The sequence below is a fragment of the Notolepis coatsorum genome, assembly GCF_963971535.1.
Source record: "Notolepis coatsorum genome assembly, chromosome: 1".
NCBI lineage: Eukaryota > Metazoa > Chordata > Actinopteri > Aulopiformes > Paralepididae > Notolepis > Notolepis coatsorum.
In genome coordinates, this window is record NC_140165.1 from 219,081,804 (window position 1) to 219,107,165 (window position 25,362).

Genomic DNA, 25,362 nt, shown 5'->3' on the forward strand with positions numbered 1-25,362 from the left:
AAGAAGACTTGTACAGCCAATGGGGGCTATTTCACGTGATCCCGGGCTATACAAATACATTGGATTTGATTTACAAGTAGAAGTAACCAGATACAATACTACTCTGGTAAAAGTAAAATTCTACTTAAGTAAAACTATTTGATATTTAATGTACTTAAAAGAACACGCCAACATTTTAGGAAATTAGCTTACCGTCTTCTAGATACCAGTTTTCTCTCTGTGCGTTCAGTAGAAAGTTATCTGGCTGCATGTTAGCCTAGCTTTGCACAATGAATGGAAGCGGACATGACCGGTTAGCCTAGGCATTGTCCAACTAACACCTCTCCCGAAGGCTAAACGGCCATGTCCGCTTCCATTCATTGTGTTAAGCTAGGCTAACATACAGCCAGATGGCTTTCTACTGAACACACAGAGAGGAAACTGGTATCGATCTTCTTGTCTGTCTCTGGAGAAGACTAAGCTAATTTCCCAAAATGTTGGCGTGTTCCTTTACAATATGCGTTCTATATGATGTTTGTGTAGTCCAGTGCTTGGGAGCGTTCAACCATTGATCCATTGACCTCTAAAGGTTATGTTAAAGTGGCATGTGTTCTAGTTATACTGCTCTGACTGCTCTGAGGGGGGCGCACGATTTAGCGCTTGAGTGCCAGCGCTCTATTCAATGAGAGGGCGAGCACATTTGCGAACGCATAAACTATATCTTAAATTATGGCTATGTGTCTGATACGCCCGTCGCTTATCAATGACTTGTTTGCAGTCAACATTGTTGAAACGGATTGTTTTTTAATCGGTACATTTCCGTTTTATACCATTTTGAAAAACACTCGTTTTTTTAAACTTTCAGAAAAGAAATTGATTCTGCAGGAATCGCTCTTTAGTGGAATACACAAAACACGTCATTTTTCGGTCTATTTATGAATCGTTTTCAAATAAACACTAGATTATCGATAGTATATGTGTACTTATGCACGCTAGAGAAGCGGGCTGAAAAATCGATTGTCCATTTCCTGATCAGCACACACGCACACACACACATATGGGGACATGCTGAGATATAGGTGAAAAAAACACTGATTACCCCAAGACCGGTCAAATTGATTCCTTACCTCAGATCAGATGTTCTCCAAAAAGATTATTCCAATTCCTGATCGCCATTCCAAATATCGATCGCGTTTATTGATCCAACGCTGGGTACTGGAAACACATATTCCACGCTGTTCTGAGGGTGGGCAATGAATGGGATCGTCTCCGGTTACATGCCTGATAAGTAAAATGTGGATTCCGGAGTCTTTTTTTTCCCATCCATTTCATTCAGTCCAATCCAATGGGTGCAATACCATCCGGAGAGACGATAGGGGGCGGTATTTTCCCTGTTCGAGCTCAAAGCCAATCCCAATGGTAACGTGAGGCTAGATTGATGAAAATGTATGGGAATCGCTAATAAAAGAAATAACGATTAAAAACAAGATTTCCTGTCGTTGGCACATGTGTTAAAGGTTATGTTAAAGTGGCATGTGGTCCAGTTATGCTGCTCTGATTAAATGTTATGTTAAAGTGGCATGTGGTCCAGTTATGCTGCTCTGATGATTTCATCCTGTTGAAGTCGACAGGCTTCAAATGGGAAAGTACATAATATTAATACATTTTTGCCATGTTTTCTATGCAAAGTCCTTTTCTTCAAAGTAACTAGTAACCGATAGGTTCAGATGGATGTAGTGGAGTAAAAAGTACAATATTTCTTTTTAAATGTAGTGGAATAAATGTAAACTTGAGTTTATATTAGTAGTTCAGTGGGAACTCTCAGTGCAAGGCAAATCCACATCCACTGAAAAAAGGCACAGATTAAAATATCAATCTTTAGGAATCTATTTGGATTCAAACGGTTCTATATAGATGTTTTTTTTATATTCTCCTACCCCCCCCCCCCCCCCCACACACACGCACACGCACACAGATGAGGTTTCTATTCTAGTATCGGTAACATGCTTGAACCAGACTTGAAACCTCATTTGGGTGTGAGAATCTTGACATGTTATGGCTCCACGAAGTCAGTTTAAATGTCTCCAGAGCAGCCGGTCTTTCATCCATGGCAGGTGATGGTTCTTTCTCTATGACCTCTAGCTTGAGGAAAGAGAGTGAACAAACTGCACAACGGACAGGAGACACGCTCAACGTCACTTTCATTTAGCGGAGTGAACATTAAATGTACAGTAGGTCGGGCGGCTACATGGCGTAGTGGGCAAGGCGCTCGCCACGAATGACGGAGACGCTGGGCTTGCCTGTTCGAGCCCAGCGCTCCACATTGCTTTCAGTTTAGCTGGTCGTTCATACTAATACACATTGGCCGTATTAGGGGGTGGGAAACTGATGGGTGGGGATCGGGCGTTGTGGACAGCGACTCCTACAGGTCGGTTGGTGCGCCTGCGCAGTAGAATCAGGAAGTGTCGGGGGCAGCGTGAGCCTCCCACGCGTTACTCCTCGCCACTGAGAGATCGAGCTGCGCAGGTGAAAAGATGCGACTGCTGTTACCTCAAGTACCGGAGGGGACTTGTGCTATGTATGACTTAGTCCACATTGCAGCCGGCTTGTGGGAGGCAAGAAACAGCGTTTGTGACAGGGGAGGGTTGAATTGGATGATACGAAATTGGGATGGGAGAAAAATTATAGAAAATGGGAGAAAAAGTGGATAAAAAAAAATATGTACAGTAGGTCTATTCCTTGACAACTTAATGACATCAGAGAGTTCAGAACCCAACTCAGCCGCAGAGAGTGATTTGCACTCCAAGCGAACTAAAAAGCCCTGTTTGGAAACTTGTAAGTCGCTTTGGATAAAAGCGTCAGCTAAATGACTAAATGTAAATGATGCATGTTGAGAAATTTCATTGGGGCACAGGAATACCATCTCAAAATGGGTGGTATTCCCCTTTAATCCCAATATAGCATTCAATCATCTTTGAGGGGCTTTTTTCCTTTCCTGACACAGACATGCTTTTACAAGTGTGTGTGTGTCTGCACACACAGTGATGTATTCCTGTCATACATGGCTAGAAATGGACACTAGCCAAAGGACCTTGGCAGTAGTCGGGTTGTGAACCTGTCAATCAGTCTTTTGGTAAAAATATTATCTACTAGCAAGTAGCAACTTTGCCAGCTGGAAGTTGTATCAGAGATCAGAAAATCACACACAAAGGGACACTCCTATCCAGTCCAGAGACATCCAGTAATGTGATGTGACCTCTATAGTTGAAATAAAGTTCAGGAAACGTGTCCCTCTAATCTACAGTAGCAAGGCATATTGGTCAGAAATGGTGATTTAAAACGTCCAGGCTTTAATGACCCTGTTGTAATCTTCCTCTCGTCCTCTCAGGGAAGCCAACACCATATTTCGTGGAAACTCCCTGGCAACTCGCTGCATTGACGACATGATGAAGATAGTGGGCAAACATTACCTGTTTGTGACCCTGAAGACTGTCATAGATGAGGTACGGCACAGAACACCACACCACACCAAACTACGCTAGGGCAGACAAAATAGGCCACAAATTACATTTGATTATTCCTTCTAAAAGATTTGTATTAAAAAAATAAACGATACAACGGGAGACATACAGTAACTAGTATAGATTATATTTATTTAAATAAAATAAATCACCTTTTTAGATCAACATACATATAGATGTATTCTCTCTCTCTCTCTCTCCCTCTCAGTTAGTGAGGAGAGATTGGTTCTAGATTCAGAACGGGTCGTCTCCCAGAGCGAGATCAAATGAATGAAAGTTTACGGTATATGGAACGGACATTCATACACACTTACACAGCAGTGTGCCTCCGAGCAAGCTGTGATGAACATGGAACAATATATTTTCCTTGACATGAAACAGGAAATAGTAATCAAACCATTGGACGAGGGATGACTTACAATAAAGTTGCTGCTATTAAAATAACAGAAAAGTAAGCTACTTACATTCTTGATGCTAGAAATCCCCAAAACGCTAGAGTTGGCATAAAAAAGAATGATAGGCCAGCTGTAGTTTACTTAGCTTGCATACAACTTTGTCTCGAGGTTCCACAAGTGACCAAAATCGCAAGTATTTCCAAACGGGGCTTTTTAGTTCGCTTGGAGTGCAAATCACTCTCTCTGCGGCTGAGTTGGGTTCTGAACTCTCTGCCATCATGTCATTAAGTTGTCAAGGAATAGACCTACTGTACATTTAATGTTCACTCCGCTAAATGAAAGTGACATTGCGCGTCTCCTGTCCGTCGTGCAGTGCGTTCAGGCCCACGCAAGGTCAAGAGGAAGACAGCCGTGGGCTGTTTTCCTAAATCAAACTGCAATAGTATTTGATTTAGAAAGCTTTATGATCCCTTCTTTATTCTTAACATTTTTTATTTTTTTTTAAGATTTATTTTTTAGCGTTTATAGCTTTTTGCTACTGGGCAGTCCAGTAGAGAGAGAGAGAGGAGGAACGGGAGACGGAGTGGGGGGAAGACATTCGGCAAATAACAACGGGTCCGGGAATCGAACCCGGGTTGGCCGTGCCGCGACTCAGCGCGTTATGTGGTTCGCCACTGGGGCGCCCCCAGGGGTGCAGTGGTAATATGGGAACTGGTAACACGCCGCGCATAGCGAAGCTGAAAAAGGTAGCAGGATGTAGCCTTCAATATATAAAGAAATTATATTGTCAACAGATATGGTTAAAAAACAAACAATGTTTTAAATGTAATAGTAGTTACAATTTCTTTAATTGAATCAACTTAAACTAGAAAAGTAAATACAAACTAAATGAAATGAAACATATGAAAGACAATGACACTGTCACTAATGGCCTCTATGGATGGATGGCATTCCATGGCAATCACAGACACAGCCCATCGTTCACACCAAACTTGAGGGGGCAGGGAATCAGGGATTCAATGTGGAACGCTATACCCAAAGCTGTAAAGGAATGTGAATCACTACCCACTTTCAAAAACACTCAAAAAACAACTACGGGAGACTGCAATTCGAAACTGGCCCCTACAAATGTCCTAACCCAGTTGTACAGTAAATTACCAAGTATGGCTTTGTCAGTATTCCAATGTACAGTGTCCCCCCCCCCCCCCCACATCCATTGTACAGCCCCCCATCCATCCACCCACCCACCCAACCTCCTCCAATGTACAGTTTCTACGTCAAATGTATATACACTCTTTTTCTGGACACTTTTTGTATCCCAAACAGTACTGTATTTGCAAATCTGGTATGTCATAAATGTATAGATGTAGCAGTACTGTCTATCTGTATGTTGTGTATGTCATATGATGAATTGAAAATGGGGGACCCTGATGTAAACTAGACGAAAGTCTTTCTCTGGTCTGCATCCCCTTAACAATTGTATGCATGTATTGAACTGTACTGTACCATTCTCCAATCTGTTAATAAACGTTTCAATCAATCACTTACATTATTTGTTTCATTCAGTGATAGTGGCAGGGTACTTTTTGTACAAGTGGTGGGCACCGTTACATGGTCCTGTTGATGAATAAACAAAACAGAACATTAGAACATATACAATTAGTCAACTGAATGCTTTGTATCTTGTTGTATGTACCCATTCTGCAATCTGTTAATACATTTTTCAATCAATAGCAAGGCAAATCATTACTGAATGATTGTATTATTATTCTTCCAATGTGATTGCGTGGCAAATACATTTATTTGTAAGAATATATCTGCATTTTGTCAGTACAAGATTAATCAGTGATCACATTGAATTAAAACATGATTATTTCCAGTGCCACGATTATTTATTTCAAGAGAAACAAAGAGGCAAATAGCCTACCTTAGTCAATCTGGACAAATACATTAGGGCCTATAGACTAGAAAAAAAGAAAAGCTGTTTTAAATGCGGTTACTTGCCTTGTTGTGGAGTGGCAGGACAGCTGTCTCTGTCGTGGGGGGCGCGGGCGTTGGAGGTCGTGCAGACGGTGCAGGTATAGCGAAACTAAGTTTGCTTTGGATAAGCTGATTCTTCTGAAGCTTTCTTCTCTTGGGGAGCGGCGGTGGCATCGTTGGTTCAGGTAACAGGTTGCGTTGCAGGTAGGAACAGAACATGATACTGTTGTCAAATGATCTGTTTATATCAGTTTGTATTTGCGGGCGGGGGCGTGGTTGAAGACGCGCTTTTGTTATGGGTGGCCGGGTACTTAGTGCACAACAAATGGATAGAGCGCATTTTTGTGTGCGTGTCTGCGCGTACACGCGAGTACACATCCGTGCGCGATCGCGCGTACTTCTGCCTCAGTGATCATCTAGTAACACGGCGTGTAACCGCGTGTGACCACGACTGCACCACTGGGCGCCCCTTTTATTCTTAACTTTAATCAATGTTTTTCTGTCTCCTTTTTTTATATACCATAGATTTGTGAATCAAACAAAACGTGTGAAATTGACCCGATCAAACTGAAGGAAGGAGATAACGTGGAGGTCAACAAGGTAAAGACTTGTCTTCATCTCACTCTATCATGTCTTCATCTCACTCTGTATCATGTCTGATTGTCTTCATCTCATTCAGTATCATGTCTTCATCTCACTCTGTAGCATGTCTTCATCTCACTCTGTATCATGTCTTCATCTCACTCTGTAGCATGTCTTTATCTCACTCTGTATCATGTCTTCATCTCACTCTGTAGCATGTCTTCATCTCACTCTGTAGCATGTCTTCATCTCACTCTGTATCATGTCTTCATCTCACTCTGTAACATGTCTTCATCTCACTCTGTAGCATGTCTTCATCTCACTCTGTAGCATGTCTTCATCTCACTCTGTAGCATGTCTTCATCTCACGCTGTAGCATGTCTTCATCTCACTCTGTAGCATGTCTTCATCTCACTCTGTAGGATGTCTTCATCTCACTATGTAGCATGTCTTCATCTCACTCTGTAGCATGTATTCATCTCACTCTGTATCATGTCTTCATCTCACTCTGTATCATGTCTTTGTCTCACTATCATGTCTCCATCTCACTATGTATCATGTCTCCATCTCACTCTGTATCATGTCTCCATCTCACTCTGTATCATGTCTTCATCTCACTCTGTAGCATGTCTTCATCTCACTCTGTAGCATGTCTTCATCTCACTCTGTAGCATGTCTTCATCTCACTCTCTATCATGTCTTCATCTCACTCTGTAGCATGTCTTCATCTCACTCTGTAGCATGTCTTCATCTCACTCTGTAGCATGTCTTCATCTCACTCTGTATCATGTCTTCATCTCACTCTGTAGCATGTCTTCATCTCACTCTGTATCATGTCTTCATCTCACTCTGTATCATGTCTTCACCTCACTCTGTAGCATGTCTTCACCTCACTCTGTATCATGTCTTCATCTCACTCTCTAGCATGTCTTCATCTCACTCTGTATCATGTCTTCATCTCACTCTGTAGCATGTCTTCATCTCACTCTGTATCATGTCTTCATCTCACTCTGTATCATGTCTTCATCTCACTCTGTAGCATGTCTTCATCTCACTCTGTAGCATGTCTTCATCTCACTCTGTATCATGTATTCATCTCACTCTGTAGCATGTCTTCGTCTCACTCTGTATCATGTCTTCGTCTCACTCTGTAGCATGTCTTCATCTCACTCTGTAGCATGTCTTCATCTCACTCTGTAGCATGTCTTCATCTCACTCTGTATCATGTCTTCATCTCACTCTGTATCATGTCTTCATCTCACTCTGTATCATGTCTTCATCTAACTGTATCATGTCTTCATCTCACTCTGTATCATGTCTTCATCTCACTCTGTAGCATGTCTTCATCTCACTCTGTAGCATGTATGATTGTCTGAATTGTGATTCGAAGTAGAAATTTGTCAAACTACAAAATAGAATTTTGCAATAAGACTGCAAACCTCGTTTAAATGGTGATTTATTACCAGAACAGACCCTTTCACTGTTTGTAAAGAGTATGCCACAAGCTGATGAAGTGATTTCATCCAAAATGTCGGTGGAATCTCCCCAACGGATGCGTGTGCCGTTTGCTTTTCGAAAGCGGAGTTTTGCCTATAAGATGACGGGGGGTCAGTGGTTCATCAGCCCTGATGTTTGTGGTCTTATTTCTGCAGGAGAACCTCCAGAGCTATGTTCAGAAGGTCTTCTCCTCCATCACTCAGTCCAGCGCCAACTGTCCTCCTCTCATGTGTGATGTCTTCAGGTCACTGCGACACATGGCATCCAGACGTTTTCCAGGTGAGTGACGGAACCAGGACAAGAGAAAAAAGACTAGACATTGTCATCATCAAACGCTTCCTAGATGACTACTAGAACCAGTGAACAAGTAGGGTTGGGCACCGAGAACCGGTTCTAATGGGAACCGGTTCCTAACTTCCGGTTCTGGAAGTTAACTTTAATTAATACCCTAGTTACAGTACAGCAACCAAATTAAACTGTATCAAGTCAACTGACGATGTGAATAGTATGAACAAAATTAAAGATGTTTAAAAAAAAAAAAAAAAAAAAAAAAAAAAAATCTCCTGCGAAATAAGCTGTGACCTGTTTTGACCTGCACCTCAAAGAATCGGAATCGAGAATCGTTTAGAACAGGAATCGAAATGGAGAACCGTAATCGTTCAAATCCAAACGATGCCCAACCCTATGAACAAGGACTAGACAATGTCATCATCAAATGCTTCCTAGGTGACTACTAGAACCAGAAAGAAAGGACTAGACAATGTCATCATCAAATGCTTCCTAGGTGACTACTAGAACCAGAAAGAAAGGACTAGACAATATCATCATCAAATGAGAATTACCTGGAATGACACAAACGTCAAAGTAGTTGTGCTGTAGTAGTTATAACTGTGGCAAGTAAAGAATATTATGATAAATAAAAGATGTTCTCAAAGATTAAGTTAAAACATTTACCTTTTATTGGTTGTATAAAGGTAATCATTAATCAAGATGATGAACCTATACAATACGGTTTAGTACAAGACTTGGTAAATAAATAATTTTGATCTTCAATTGGTGGCTACAATGGGGGGAAATCACAGCTGGAATCTCACTCCCGAGGTCTATTAAGCTTATAGTTAGTGTGATGCACAGGCTACTCCGATGTAAATTACGTTCACACAAAAAAGAAAAGAAGATAATAATAAATAAATATCAAATGAACCACTGGGTGCTTTACAGAAAGCTGCCAGCAGGTGGCAGCCTTGGTCTGGCTGTGATCATCCCCGCTTGCATATTTTACTTATGCTAATAGTTTGTGTGAAAGGCAAGCAATTGTCGCCCTTATTTTGGTTACTATGCAAAACATTCAAGGTGCAGGAGAGGACTTCTATAGTCTTTGTTGATGACCCACATTATCCTAATCAACACATTTTAATTTTAGTTTTATTTCATTCAATCTTCTTTCCCCCGGAGGGGTCATGATGATACTGGGCATTTTGTTTCTGGTCCTGGTCGTAGTCCTGTGTCACATTTACTTGCATTGTTCTATTGTTTGACTCTTAATTGGAGGGATGTTTTTGTTTTGCACAAATTCATACTACTCTGCTATTGCAGGTTTGGTGCATTAACATTATTCAGGTGACACTGTTCACAGCAACAGCCATTGCATCTGTATTATGTTTTCTTATAGTATGGATATGAAAATTATAACTTTTAAATGTTAAGGGACTAAATCATATTGTCAAAAGGGAAGATATTTTGAATACTCTGAAAAGACATAAAATACAGATTATACTCTTACAAGAAACCATTCATAGAACCTTGCATTCTCAACGAGGGCAGATGTGTAGGGATCGTGCTGACTATAGGGGTCATGCTGATTAACCAGTTTCAGTAGTTTATTGAACAGACTACAAAAACCGTACAGAAGAAATTGTTATTCAATATACAATAATGGATAAATGGACTGCATTCATATAGCGCTTTTATCCAAATTGCTTTACAATTTACGCCTCACATTCAACCATTCACTCACACATTGACACACCAACGGCGGAGGCCACCATGCAAGGTGCCAACCTGCTCATCGAGAGCAGTTAGGGGTCAAATGTCTCGCTCAAGGACACTTCAACACGCTGCCGGGAGGAGCCATATGCGTTCGCAATTGTCACTGGACTCGTCGCGCTGGCCGGCACTGATCACCTAGACTTTGCATAATAATAGGATACCGATAGCATAACAACGAGAAGAGCTGGTGGGGGGTTGCTTGATCTGTGGTTGACTGGAAGGATGAGACAGTTGTGCTTCAGTCTCTGAAGGAAACTGTCCTTCTGTAAACTAACTCTAAGTTACATTGTTAATTTAGTTTGCATTTACTTTTCTAGTTAAAGTTGATTCAATTAAAGAAATTGTAACTACAATTACATTTAAAACATTTATGCATAATAATCATCTGTTCTGTGCGCAACCAAGGGAACATGTATGCGTGGGAGCGCACGTGGCGTTTGGGCAATACCCATATTACGACTGCACCACTGCCAAACCTAACCCAAGCTGACCAAACCTAACCCAAGCTGACCAAACCTAACCCAAGCTGACCAAACCTAACTTTTTGTACACTGGAACAGGTTTCCGTCAGTAGTTATATACAACATGTTTAACCCTTTCATTACCACACTACCAAATGGTTAACCCTTTCACTGCGACAATACAGAAGGTTAACCCATTCACTGCCACACGGCAAAGGGTTAACCCTTTCACTACCACACTACAGAATGTTAACCCCTTCACTACCACACTACAGACCGTATGTAGTGTGGTAGTGAAGGGTTTAACCTTCTGTAGTGTGGTAGTGAAAGGGTTGGTGTGGAGAAAATAATGGTGGTGATTAGGGGAGGGGGGATCTTCAAGGCAGCTCTCCGGATCCGGTCCTGCTCCATTCTTGGCACATGGCCCATGAACCCCATCACCTTGTGTGACTTTGTTTGATAATTGTACAACTTTACTCGTTGGTGAGGACTGGCCCAACGCACAATTTAAGAATACTAATTCTAGGGACAGTGGTAATATAACGTTGGGAGAATAAAGCTGGAGAAGACTGTGATGTCACAGGAGCTCAGACCTGGGGGAACAACAAATGCCAGTGTTGCCCACAGGTTTTAAAAGTTCAATACATATAAGATTAGATACATATAATTGAACAGTAGAAAAAAGAAAAGTTCTCTGTTAATGTATCACTGTGGGAAATGTATTTGTGGTGGGTCTGTCTGATATTGTGGTGGGCCACCAGAAATAGATCTATATGGATAACACTGCATTGCACAGTGGGTTGTTTTACCCACTTAACTATGAAAAATAGTGGCCACATCACTTTACACTTAATTTCGAATGTTAGCCTAATTAAAGGTGTTCTTGTTTTAAGGTATTCACTCTGAATGACTAAAAGCAAATGTAAATGTGAGGTATTCGTTGTGCAGATCAAACCCATCAGTCGTATGTTGTAGTACACATATACACCATAGGGTGGCTCCATCAACTGAAATATGAGAAGAAAGTATTGATTGACAAGGATGCTCTCAACCGCAATGTACACTTTACTTGGACTGTATATAATCCATGGTAATAAAATGTAGTACATTGCAGATCAAATTTGCCATGTTAATCAAACTATGTTGAATCCAGTGGGTAATCTTCAATGTCTCTCTCTCCCCCTCTCTCTCTCTCTCTCAGCTGATCCACACGTACAGTACTCTGCTGTCAGCAGCTTTGTGTTCCTGAGGTTCTTTGCTGTTGCAGTTCTCTCCCCACACTCCTTCCAGCTACGTCCACATCATCCCGTGAGTCCCTGGCCTATACTAGATAGTGTTGTGGAATATTTCAAATGAGCCAAACGCAAACAGTGAAGCTGTATAAATTCAGAATGAATCAATTTGTATAAAAATAGAACATAGTTTATTCTGTTTCCATGGCCATAGAAAATTATCAGTTTATCATCAGAGACACATGAGCATCTGGCGGCTAAGTGGCACAGTGGGCAAGGCGCTCGCCACTAACGCAGGAGATGCTGGGTTCGAGCCCAACTCTCGGCGTTGCTACCAGCTTGGCTGGTCGTTCATACTAACACAATTGGCAGTGTTAGGGGTGGGAAAGCTGGTGGGTGGGGATTGGACGTTGTGGACAGCGACTCCTACAGGTCTGTTGGTGCGCCTGTACAGCAGAATCAGGAAGTAACAGGGGCAGCGTGAGCCTCCCACGCATTACTCCTCGCCACTGAGATCGCGCTGTACAGGTGAAAAGATGCTACAGCTGCCTCCTCGTGTACCGGAGGGGACACGTGATTCAAGGCTTGGTCCTCACTGCAGCCGACCAGTGGGAGGCATAGTCTAGCAACGTTCGAGACAGGGGAGGGGAGAATTGAAGGGAGAATTGGCGAGGCGAAATTGGGATGGGAGAAAAATAGAAAATAAGGAGAAAAAGTGGATAAAAAAACAAACAAAAAAGAGACACACAAGCATCTTACCAGAAAGTGACAAAGAGGTTTGGTCAGACTCAGTGTTGCGTTGCTGATATCATAACTGGTTGCACGCACGCTAATGATGCCACGTGCACGCGCGCTCCCGGGCGCGTGCTCCCTATGGCTCCCTAATGTCTATGGCTGCTTTATGTCTTCACACAAAGAACTGGAGAATAGGCAAAATGTCATATCTCCTTAACCTTGGCTGCTGTTATAAGAACACTGTCAGTCTGTCGTTTAGTGTCTTTGAGCTGTAGCTAGTTAACCAATATTAAACTAGTCAAGGCTATCAGAGATAGAATATGTATTTTAACACGGATAGACATGATAATATTTTCTCATCACAATAGAAAGATAGATGGATAGAAGGGGGGGAGACAGAGAGAGAGACCACCCATGTATTTCTTGTATAAGAAATATGTACAGTAGTCGATGGTGTTTTTTAAAGTCTCATATTTGTTGTGCCATGAATTACACATTATGCCATGAATTACACATTATGCCATGAATTACACAGGTCTTTCTGACCACTCACCTGTTGTGTTTACCTTAATAGCCCCGTGCCCACATAAGAATGACCATGCCCCTGCGCGCTACTCGCGCACGTTAAACCCCTTGACTGCTGTGCTGTTTTCTGATGCTTTTAATGGTTCCCCACTTCACGCCTTGGGCGCAAACAGTGTTTTTAATATAGATGATTTAATTTCAATGTTTGACTCGACTTGTAAAAACATTTTAGACTCTGTTGCACCTCTCAGGTCCAAACGCAGCAAAACACTCCAAACACCATGGCTAAATGACTCCACGCGCGCTCTCAGACGCACATGTAGGCGTGCGGAGAGAAAGTGGAATAAGGATAAGCTCCACGTCTCCCTCAAAATCCTACGTGACTGCCTATCTGCATATCAAAATGCTGTCAAAACTGCTAAATGCGAATACATCTCCAATTTGATCTCTACAAATTGCCACAAGCCCCAGATTCTTTTCAAAATTCTTAACTCCCTCATTAACCCCAGTGATGTCTCCCCAGTTGTGCCATCATCTGCTCTCTGTGAAAGTTTTCTAAACTTTTTTATTGAAAAAATCTCTGCTCTCAGACCAGTTCTCATTACAGCCTTCCCAGCCCCCCCCCCTTCTCCCCTACACTCCCTGCCTGCTGTTTTTGAGCAGTTCGAGCCCGTCTCTCCCTCCTCTCTCTCTCTGACATAATTAAACACTTACGGCCCACAAACTGCCCCTCAGATAGCCTTCCCTCTCTCCTTCTAAGGCTGCGGTTAGACTTTCGTTTCGTTTTCAGATGAGTTTCGCTTTTCCTGGTCGCAACCTAGCGGTAGCCGAGTCACACTTTCGTTTTGTCACCTGAGCACAGTGATGTAGTGTAGTACACTGCCAAAGCAGTAGGTGGCAGTAGGTGGCGAACATGAAGGCAATTCTCAACCAATCAGAACTTGAATGTGCCAATACACTTCCTGCAAAGAAATGTCAACACGCCACCATCTTTAAATGCCTCGGCTATTTAGCCAATGCAGCACTTATTTTTCAGCAAAGTGTAATAAAAGTGCAATAAACAAAACGGATACATTCACTGTGTTCTGCCTCATTTGATGAAACAAAACTATCAACGCAATTGACCACCAAGAGCGGATATTTTAGTCTCAAAAAAGATCGGCAATGCTACATGCTAACGTGAATGGAATATGCCAGTATAACAGTATAGCATTGTGGCTAGAAGCTAACGCTAGCTCACGTTAACCAGCCGGCACCAAACTGATTATCGGGAGCTATCAGTAGCTAGATAACATTAGAGACAACGGCGTGTGTATTAAACAAAGGTGAATAGATGACTGGGCCATTTTGTTTAATGCTTGTTAAGATTGAAAGAGGAGCTTGAGCTAACAGGGTCTGATAGCTAACGCTAGCTCACGTTAGCCAGCTGCTCATGCAATCGGTAATGCTAGCAGAATAAATGGATGTAAACTTTATTTAACATATCGCAGAATGGGTACAATACGGCTCAATACAAACAATTGTTAAGGGAATGCAGACTGTTGTAGCTTGGACTGGGGTCCTTATAACAATAACTTGACAACACATGGTAGCTGCAGCTATTTGGGACAGCTCTGTTGTCACCGGAAGGGCACGCAGATGGTATCTACTGCGCATGGGCGTTGAGCAACAACGGCTCCGCGCAGATTACACGACACGTTGTCGGCGAGTTTTTGGCGTTATTCCAAAACGGAAACACAATTTAGCGTTTTCAGTAGGGCCAAAACGTTTCCTGCCAAAACGGCATTTCTATCTAATAGGGAGAGCAAACGTATTCAAACTTATTAAAAAAACGACCACAAAAACACTAGTCTAACCATGGCCTAAAACAAGTGCTTGATTCAGTCTTGCCCACTATTCTATTGCTGGTAAATTCCTCTCTCAGCTCTGGCTTTGTCCCAACCGCCTTTAAACACGCTGTGGTTCAACCCCTGATAAAAAAGAAAAACCTTGATCCCTCTTTTATCTAACTTCAGGCCTATTTCCCAATTACCCTTCCTGTCAAAAGTCCTGGAGCGAGCAGTTTACCTCCAGTTAAAACTGTTTTTAGATATTTATCAAATCCACGAAAAGTTTCAGTCTGGCTTTAAACCGCACCATAGCACTGAAACAGCCCTCCTGAGAGTTCAAAATGATCTAATTTTAGCTGCAGATTCTGGAAATCCCGCCATTCTCGTGCTTTTAGACCTCACAGCCGCCTTCGACACTATAGACCACACTATCCTACTGTCGCGCCTGGAAAAACATGTTGGCATCACAGGCGTCGCCCTAAGCTGGTTTAAGTCCTACCTGACTGACCGGAGCTTCTCAGTCCAGCTTGGAGAATTCTTCTCTTCAGCGGCCCCACTTACCTGTGGGGTGCCCCAGGGGTCGATACTGGGCCCCATCCTCTTTTTATTATATATGTTGCCCGTAGGCTCAATCATTGCAAAGCATAATATGTCCTTCCATTGCTTTGCCGACGATGTGCAGATCTATTTACCCCTACAAGCAAAAGGCAAGGTCACATTACAACCACTGTTAGATTGCCTGGCTGATATTAAATTATGGATGAGTGCAAACTTTCTCAACTTAAACGAGCGCAAAACAGAGATCATTTTATTTAGTAATGATTCACCTGACCCTACAGCCATTGCCCTAGGCCCCCTGGGCTCAAATATCCGCTCCTCTGTCAGAAACCTCGGAGTAATCTTCGACAGAAATTTTTAATTTGATAAGCAGGTTAGTTCGGTGGTCAAAACTAGCTTTTTTCACTTCAGACTCCTAGCCAAGACCAAACCATACCTCTCCCAGAAGGATCTGGAGAGGGTGATCCATGCCTTTATCTTGACCCGGCTGGATTACTGCAATGCGTTGTATGTCGGCATTGACCAGTTGCTGCTCCGTCGCCTGCAACTGGTACAAAATGCGGCTGCCCGCCTGCTTTCCGGTACCAGGAAACGTGACCACATTACACCAGTTCTGGCTTCTCTCCACTGGCTCCCCGTCCGTTTCCGTATTGATTTTAAACTTTTACTGACTGTTTTTAAAGCACTACACGGGCTGGCTCCACTGTACCTAGCTGAGCTCCTACATCACCCCACCCCATCCAGAGCCCTAAGGTCTGCTGACCAGCTGCTGCTGGAGGTGCCTAGGACCAGGCTAAAAACCAGGGGAGATAGAGCCTTTGCTGCTGCTGCCCCCCGACTCTGGAACAGCCTCCCCCACATAAGATCTGCCCAGAGGGGGAGCTCCAGTAGCTCACCGCATATCTCGGCGCTATTTCTGCGTCAGGGAAAACCGTGCTCGTCACGGATCTGGGGGACACGAGTTCGATTCCCGGACCCGCCGTCATTTCTCAGAATGTCTTCCCCTGCTCTACATCCCGTTTCAACCTGTTTCTGTCGGTCATACTTGACCAGAAAAGCGATAAACGCTAAAAAATAAAGTTAAAAAAAAAAAGATCTGCCCAGAGCCTAGAGGTTTTTAAATCCTTGCTCAAAACACACCTCTTCTCCCTGGCCTTTGACCAGAGCTAGCCCAGCATCTTTACATGACGTCCGCTGTCACTCTGCACTTTTTATCAAATTTTCTTGTCTCTTTTATTGCACTTTGCCCTTGCTTTCCTATATGTACTGTACTCTACCTTTTTTTTTTGTAATTCTAGTGTATTTTTATTGCATTTTATGTGTTTTTACCATGTTGTGAAGCACTTTGGTTTGGCTGTTAGTCATTTGTAAACGTGCTACAGACGCAGCGCTCAAAAATCAAACCAATTCTGCTGCTTGTCTGCTGCTTGTTGCTGCTTGTGTGCCACTTAAGTCTACTCAGGTGTTAATTTTCCGGGGGTGTTGGCTGGGGGAACAAAGGGAGGGTAGTTAACTTAAGTGCTTCCCCAGGGAGGGGGTCGGGGGCTACTGCCCTCAGACCCCCAAAATAATTTTTATATGGGCAGTCTGACTTGGGGTACTGACCATATATTAGTGTTGCAATGCATGATAAGTAAACAGTGAAAAAAGCTAAGAAATCTGATGGGGCTGGGACATTTGGGACGAATAAAAATGTAAGATGAAAATCTGCCCAGCCTGTGGGAGGAAGTGGAGGTGTGAAATCTGGCCCGGTCAAGAACAATAGAGGAGTGGTAGAGAGTGGTAGAGAGGCATGAGAGGTTTGAGTTTTGAGTGCTGTATCTGTATATAAATAAAACTGACTTGACTTGACTTGACATTATGATGTTTGTCAATTTTTAAAAGAGAATTTTGCAAGTCAAGAAAGTTGATAAACTCGCATGTTGGCTAACATTATCGATAGCTTTCGATGCTATAACGTTACGTTAGCTAGCTGACACTTACACTTTTAGATTGACAAAACACCATATGTGTAATTCATGGCACAATTCAAACTGGATCAAATAAATTTTCTCTCGCCGTTGATTACCTTTCATATTTAACCAAATAAGCCTACAGTCCCATGGTGGTCCAGCGGAAGGGGAGGGACTTGGCCTCTGTGGTTGAACCCGAGAGGTTAATCATGGGCGTGGTCAAATATTCTTGGTTGATACAAATGTATTGTTAAAACATGGTTAATCAAAGGACTTGACTTTCTCTGGCCAGGAGAATGGTTCAAGCACCCCCTTATTCTGTGGGATTGTCTTTTAAGCTATATCTGGGAGGAAAGGGGGAGGGATGACCAGGTTGAGGGGTGGGGAAAGGAGGATACAGGGGGGAGGGAGGTGTTAACAAAAGGCCTTGAAAGGAATTCCACACCTCAATTCACACAGTTCTGCTCTGTGATTCTTCAGTCTAATCAACAGAGACTCTGTGATACTTAGGATTGGGTACCGTTCACGTTTGAACCGGTACCAGTACCAGTGGTACCTTATTTCGGCACTTAACTCTCTGTGATTACAAAAAACATTTGTTTCATTTTAAAAAGAGGTGTCCGATCTTTTCTATTTGAATTATTTTATATTTAGAACATTTAGTTATTTATTGCTGTAACAAAATAAATCGCATTATCATGTATTATGTTTGAATTAGTGCTGTCAGGCGATTAAAAAAAGTAATCTAATTAATTAATCTAATTAATCGCATTTTAATCACATAACCATTTTATGCCTGATATTCTATATTCTATAATCATATTTCAAATTGCATGTGTCCGGATGGCAGAATTCAGTACTGTATCTACAAAACCTTCTGTTTAATCATCTTCCATCTATTAATTTGCTTAGATTTTTCAGTTTTTGTCAATTTGAACATGGTGTTATTCACAGTCAAAGATAAAAAAAAATAATTATTGATATTCTCATTTGGTTCATTACAATTGACTAAAAATAAAAATTTCATTATACACACAATTGTTAAGGGGATGCAGACCAGAGAAAGACTTTCGTCTTGTTTACATCAGGGTCCCCCATTTTCAATTCATAATGAATTGTAAGTAAGGGTGCACCTTGCACCGTGCAATCCATTCTTTGTGGATCTAGCCCACAGTATTTCTGACACTGGGAATACATTCCCTGAGATTCATAGATGTCCCTAGAATCAGATACCAAGAACATGCAAATGGACCATATTAAAAAAAATCTGTAAATGTGTATTCTACATTCTTATGGAATGAATGAGATACAAAAAGAATTATATAAAAAAAAAATATAAAAAAGCGTTTTTTTTTTGTAATTTTGAGTTAATTTTCATAACGCAATAATTTGCTGTGTAATTAATTAATATAATTAACGCGATAAACTGACAGCCCTAGTTTGAATATCAACATCATCTGGCCATCCTCAGTAAATATGATCAAAACTCCTCTGACCTCATCTGGTCTTTCCAAGAGACGGGACAGTAATATATATATATATATATATTTGTGGAAAAGACTCTTGTCTAGCAGATTTCTCTTATACTGAACATGTAAAGGTACCAGAATTTGGTAACATTCTCACAGGTCAGTGAATACCACAACCACTACACCAGAGGAAGCTCAACAAATCATGTTAAACCCAGATTCGGCTCAAACAAGGGACTAAACACGTTTCGCAATTATGCCACAACAATGTGGAACGCCCTACCCAAAGCTGTAAAGGAATGTGAATCCCTGCCCACATTCAAAACTGCTCTTAAAGAGCACCTACGGGAGGCTGCAATTCGAAACTGGCCACCGTAAATGCCCAAAACCCCCACCACCTCCTAATAGACAGTCTCCTCCCCACCGCATGTATATATTCCCTCCCCGCCGTATGTATATTTCCCTCCCACCCACCCACCCCCTCCTAATGTACAGTCCCCTCCCCATCATATGTATATACTCTGTCAGGATCTAGGGGTAACAGTACTGTATATTTGAATACCGCTTATGTCACAAATGTATCAGTACTAAATACCTATATGTCCCTATGCCATAAATGTCATGTATGTCATAAATGTCTATATGAAATGAAAATGGGGGACCCTGATGGAAACAAGACAAACGTCTTTCTCAGGTCTGCATCCCCTTAACAATTGTATGTATTGAGCCGTACTGTATTGTACCCATTCTGCAATCTGTTAAATAAAGTTTTCATTCATTCATTCATTCATTCACAGATTGATCTAGCGTGAATCGGTAGTATGATGAGTTCGGTACCCAACCCTAGTGATACTCATGTAATGCATGTGTAGTAATGTAAGTGACCCGTAGCTGCTTCATACTTATCATGGCTTCCTCTCTTTGCTCTTCAGGATCCAGAGGTCTCCCGCACGCTCACCCTCATCTCTAAAACCATCCAGACGCTGGGCAGCTGGGGCAGTTTGTCAAAAAACAAACTGGTAAAAATCTACTTTATTACACTATTTCAAAGCAAGTTTTGTTTTATTTGTCACATATGAATGAATGAATGATGAATTAATGAATGAATTATTTTATTTCGAATGTTTACATATAAATAAACAAACAAATAAATAATTTTTCGAACATTTTCACAAATAAACATGTAAGTATTTATAAAGCACCTTTCATACATGTCATGTAGCTCAAAGTGCTGTACACAAATATAGGCATATATAACGATAAAAGCAATAAAGTCACAGTGATCAGTTAAGATCAATGTTAAAAAAATAAATAAAATAACAATAATAATAATAACGTAAAAATGAAAATAACGTAAAAATGAAAACAGTCATTTGCTTACCAGTTTGGGAGAACAGGTCCGCACAAACATGTCCGCTCAGTAGCAACCGGAAGTGCACTAAACCAATGCACTTGTACGGTAGGTAGCAATGTTTAGCTCTTATAACGCTAGTGTAGTTACGTTTTTATCAGTGGTCAGAGTTGGGTCCACAGGACTTTTCCAAGTCCCATGGATCCATCAGTGGCCGTGTATTGTGTGCGTATGTACCCGTTCCCTCATGTGGTCAGTGGCCAGAGTTGGGTCCACAGGACTTATCCAAGCCCCATGGATCCATCAGTGGCCGCGTATTGTGTGCGTATGTACCCGTTCCCTCATCTAAAGAGTTGGGTCCACAAGACTTTTCCAAGCCTTACGGATCCATCAGTGGTCGTGTATTGTGTGCGTATGTACCCGTTCCTTCATCTAAAAAGTTGGGTCCACAAGGCTTATCCTAGCCTCATGGATCCATCAGGTTTTTCCAAGCCATAACTATTTGTAAGCTAGACTGTATAGGTATGTTTTTAATTTTCCTTTAAAAATTTGTATGGAGCTGGCGTTTCTGATGTGTGTTGGTAGTGTGTTCCATAGTTTTGGGGCATAGTTGGCAAATGCCATACTTCCTATCCTCTTTTGGTTTCTGGGCGTGTCTAGTAAACCTGTAGTGGATGACCGTAGCGTTCTTGAGGGCAGATAACTAACTAGGGAATTTGCTATGTATTTTGGGCCTTGCTCATTAAGAGCTTTATATGTTAGGAAAAGGACCTTAAAATCAATTCTATGAGTTATTGGAAGCCAGTGCAGAGTGGCTAGGACTGGAGTGATATGTTCTCTTCTCCTTGTATGAGTTAGTAATCGAGCTGCAGAGTTTTGGATAAGCTGAAGCTTCCCAATGCTTGCTTTGGGAAGACCAGTGAACAGTGCATTACAATAGTCAAGCCGACTTGATACAAAAGCATGAATAAGTGTCTCTGCATCCTTTTTATTTACGAAAGGTCTTACTTTCGCTATGTTTCTTAGGTGGAAGAATGACGTTTTCATGGCCTTATTTATATGAGACTTAAAGGTCAGGTCTGAGTCCAAGATGACACCTAGGCTTGTAACCTCAGTCTTTACATAGGATGACAGACTCCCCAGGTTTTCACACAGCACTTCCCTTTTCGCTTTTGGGCCGATCAATAGGATTTCGGTCTTGCTTTCGTTTAATTTTAGGAAGTTATTGTTCATCCACTTGTTTATTGCTAACAGACAATTTGTAATGGACTGTATGGCTGTAGTGTTATTTGGTTCTGCGGAGATATATAGTTGTGTATCATCAGCATAACTATGGAAGCATACATTGTGGTCTCGAATGATGTCCCCGAGGGGCAGCATATATAGTGAGAAGAGTAATGGACCAAGGCAGCTTCCTTGTGCAACTCCAAAGCTGCTGTCATGTTCCTCGGATACATTGTCTCCAAGCTTAACATAGAACCTTCTCCCCTTAATGTATGTTATGAGCCAATTTAGTACATGATCGGACAAGCCAACCAGTCTTTCAAGACGACTGATCAAGATATTATGGTCAATCGTATCGAACGCTGCATTAAGGTCCAATAGGACAAGAATTGAGACTTTGCCAGCATCGGAGTTTAGCCTGAGGTCGCTAACTATTTTAGTAAGGGCAGTTTCAGTGCTGTGATTTGTTCTGAAACCTGATTGTAATTCCTCCATGATGTTATTATCTTTGAGAAAGGAGTTTATTTGTACTGAGACTATCTTTTCTAATATCTTGCTGATAAATGGAAGGTTCGATATTGGCCTATAGCTTTTTAGTTCGTTTACATCTAAGTTTGTTTTCTTTAGTAGTGGTTTTACTACAGCCGTTTTAAATGCATCTGGAAAAGTGCCTGTTTGAAGCGACATATTTATGATTTCAAGGACATGATTTGAGACACTATCGAACACCCGCTTGAGAAATGCTGTTGGTATAGGATCGAGGCAGGAGGTGGCGGAATTACACTCGGAGACAATCTTACAGAGGTCAGGTAATGTAATACATGTGAATTCCCCCATAGTTATCTCAGGTGGGTTTTCACTCACAGCCAGATCTATATCAGCGGTAATGCTTGCTCTAATCAATGATATTTTTTCATTAAAGAAAACTGCGAACTCTTCACATTTTGTGGCTGATTGCTGCTGTATATGGGGGGGTGGTATGTTAATCAGCCGGTCGATGGTGGAAAAAAGTACCCTGGAGTTACTATCTTTTCTGAGATCATTTTGGAAAAATATTCCTTTCTCGCAAGTTGTATTGCCTTATTGTATGCGCCCATGGCGTCTTTGTATAAATTAAAGTGAGCTGCGAGTTTGAATTTCCTCCATTTTCGCTCGGCTATCCTACATTTTCTCTTGTTATCTTTAACATTGGTTTTATTTAACCATGGAGAGATTCTATCAGTTTTTACCTTTTTAACCTTCAGAGGGGCAACAGTATCCAACACTGTTGACAAGGTGCTGTGGAAGTTTTGCACTTTCTGATTTAAGGAGGATTCACTGCATTGGTCATATGATTTCATCATACTAGAGAATTTTGCTTCAGCTCTAGCGTCCAGAAGCCTTCTGTGAACTAGGAATTCGCTTCTGGTCTTATGTAATATTAGGCTTGTACCATAGAACACACGATAATGGTCAGAAATTGGAATTTGTTTTACTGATACATTCTCAATGTTTAGCCCTGTTGTTATTAGTAGGTCCAGAGTGTTGCCATGTTGGTGGGTGGCCTCGTGAACATGTTGCATCAGTCCAAAACTGTCCAGTAGGTTCAGAAACTCACAACCCCTGGGGTCATCCTTTTTGTTGATATGAATGTTTATATCTCCATTAAGAATGATTCTATCATACCTGGTAATGCAGATCGATATGAGTTCTGAAAATTCCTGTATGAAGAGTGGCGAGTACCTTGGTGGTCGATACAATGTCACACATATTACTGGCATTTCTGTTTTCAATACAATAGCAAGGTATTCAAATGATAAAAATGTTCCCAGGTCAATATCATTGCACACAAATTGAGTGGAGATGATTGCTGCTATTCCGCCTCCCCTCCCACTCTGTCTGTTTGATTGATAGAATTTAAAATTGGAAGGGCAGGTCTCAATCAGTGTTGCTACACCAGTGATATTGTCTAACCATGTCTCTACTAAAAACATACAATGTACACCATGTTTTACTATGAGTTCATTTATCAGAAATGATTTTTGTTTCAGCGCTCTAACGTTGAACAGTGCTAGTTTTAGCTGTACGGGTTCTGTAGTGGGGCGTGAGATAGTCTGTGGTTGAACACTGATATTGATAAGGTTAGATTTACATATGGGACGTGATAATGAGTAATTGATTAGTCTTTTGGTGATCAGAATCGGGATGACACTCAACGTGTTTCTTTGTAGCTTAGGCTGCTTCTGTATATAGTCTACAGAGCTAGATATGGTTGGTTGTCAGGCCAGTGATGCTACACTTTGTATGACGTTATGTATTAGCACATTTACCCCTGATATGTTTGGATGGATGCCATCGGGTCTGTAATGGTCTTTCCTGGACCAGAGCAGATCAAAGTTATTTATATAGCAAAGTCCTATAGTAGTACAGTAGGTCTGTAGCCATTTGTGCAACCAGAACAGACGGCTAAATCGCTCAGATCCACGACCTATGGATGGAATGGGGCCAGACACAATGCATATTTTACCCAGGCTTTCAATAGTGAGTATTAGTGATTCAAAGTCAGATTGGAGTTTAGCGGATTGTCTAGCCATTACGTCATTTGCTCCGATATGAATGATAACGGTGTGGGCGGACGGATATCTGTCGATGATTTCGGGAGTACACTCAAGTAAGTCAGTAACTTTTAAACCGGAAAAACAATATGTAATGCCGTGTGGTATTTGCAAAAACCTGGTGATGGAATCTCCGATGAGTAGGATCTCTGGCTGTTCATGGATGCATTCCCCGTCGTAGATGGCCAGGTTTCTATGGTGAAAAGCCGCAGGAGTAGTGTCTGCATTGTTGGCGGGGTTTGATGGTTGGTCGGGCAGCAGCGCCGTGTGGAGGGGCTCGTTCACAGCCCCTCCACATGTAAACAGGATAGGTTTGAATTCAAAAAAGTTAAATTTTTCAAAATATAACAAACAAAAATAAATAAATCAACATCAAAAATCAACAAAACGATCCAGAAAAGAACAAAAAAAGTTAAAGTTTGCAAGATAAAACAAACAAACAAACAATCAACAATCAACAAAAAACTTTCCTGAAGAGAACATAAGCCAACATAGGAAAATCAAAAATTCATCTGCAATACCAGAGTTTCATGGTAGAAAAAAAAAGAAAAGAAAAAAAGATTGTAGGTTAAATTTTACTATAAGATTCTAGAACCCTGTTTTTAAACATCTTTTTAAACTTAAAAATACTCCTGCTGTTTTTTATTTCATCCGGTATATTGTTCCAGAGTTTCACTCCTTTAACTGACACAGACATACTGTGGTTCGAGCTCTAGGCTGTTTCAAATGGAGTGTTTTTCTTAAATTATACGTCACCTCTCGTTCTTTAAACAAAATTTGTAAGTTACATGGCAGTTGATAACTTCTAGCTTTAAAAACGATCTCTGCTGTTTTAAGGTCAACTAATGCCCCTTTTCCACTGCATGGTACCTACTCGACTCTACTCTACTCTACTCCTTACTTTGGCGGCGGCGGTGTGAGTCGTGTCACTAACTTTTGTCTTTTTAGGAGGCTGACTCGTCATTATTTTATTAAGTGAATTATAATGCGACTTCAAGGGTGACCATATTGTGATTTCTTTTTTTAAAGAGGACACTGCCTTCAGCCTTAAGATACTTAATGATACTCAAAGTTTACTCAAAGATGCCTTATCATTATAATATATTTAAAGTATGCCTCCTCTGTATGGATATACAATTATTGTTTATATTATTTTATATAACAAAATAATATCTCTCTATAACCAAAGTTACTCAACATGCTGTAATTATGCATAAAGTAATCTATCTGACAAATCTCAAGAAAATAACTAAATCAACCTATGACAAAATAATATATATTTTCAAGTCTTACTGGACAAAATAAATAACAAGAAAAATATGAAGTAATGTTCTAAATAATACCTCTTCTGTATTAGAAAATCCAGCTTAAAAAAATATATCTTTGTATCTTTTCAATGTAAATTAAAACAGTAACCCCACAAAGATAC

General features: G+C 41.2%; 1 protein-coding gene across 1 annotated transcript in view; it reads left to right on the plus strand.

Annotated features, from left to right (window-relative positions):
• The window catches only part of rasa2 (RAS p21 protein activator 2), a 196,659-nt gene that overhangs the window by 114,745 nt on the left and 56,552 nt on the right, over positions 1 to 25,362 (plus strand). Inside the window, exons 12-16 of the mRNA XM_084332855.1 lie at positions 3,368 to 3,482; positions 6,401 to 6,475; positions 8,110 to 8,233; positions 11,666 to 11,772; positions 19,697 to 19,783. Coding sequence (XP_084188981.1) covers positions 3,368 to 3,482; positions 6,401 to 6,475; positions 8,110 to 8,233; positions 11,666 to 11,772; positions 19,697 to 19,783 — 508 coding nt within the window. The remainder of the gene's footprint in view (positions 1 to 3,367; positions 3,483 to 6,400; positions 6,476 to 8,109; positions 8,234 to 11,665; positions 11,773 to 19,696; positions 19,784 to 25,362) is intronic.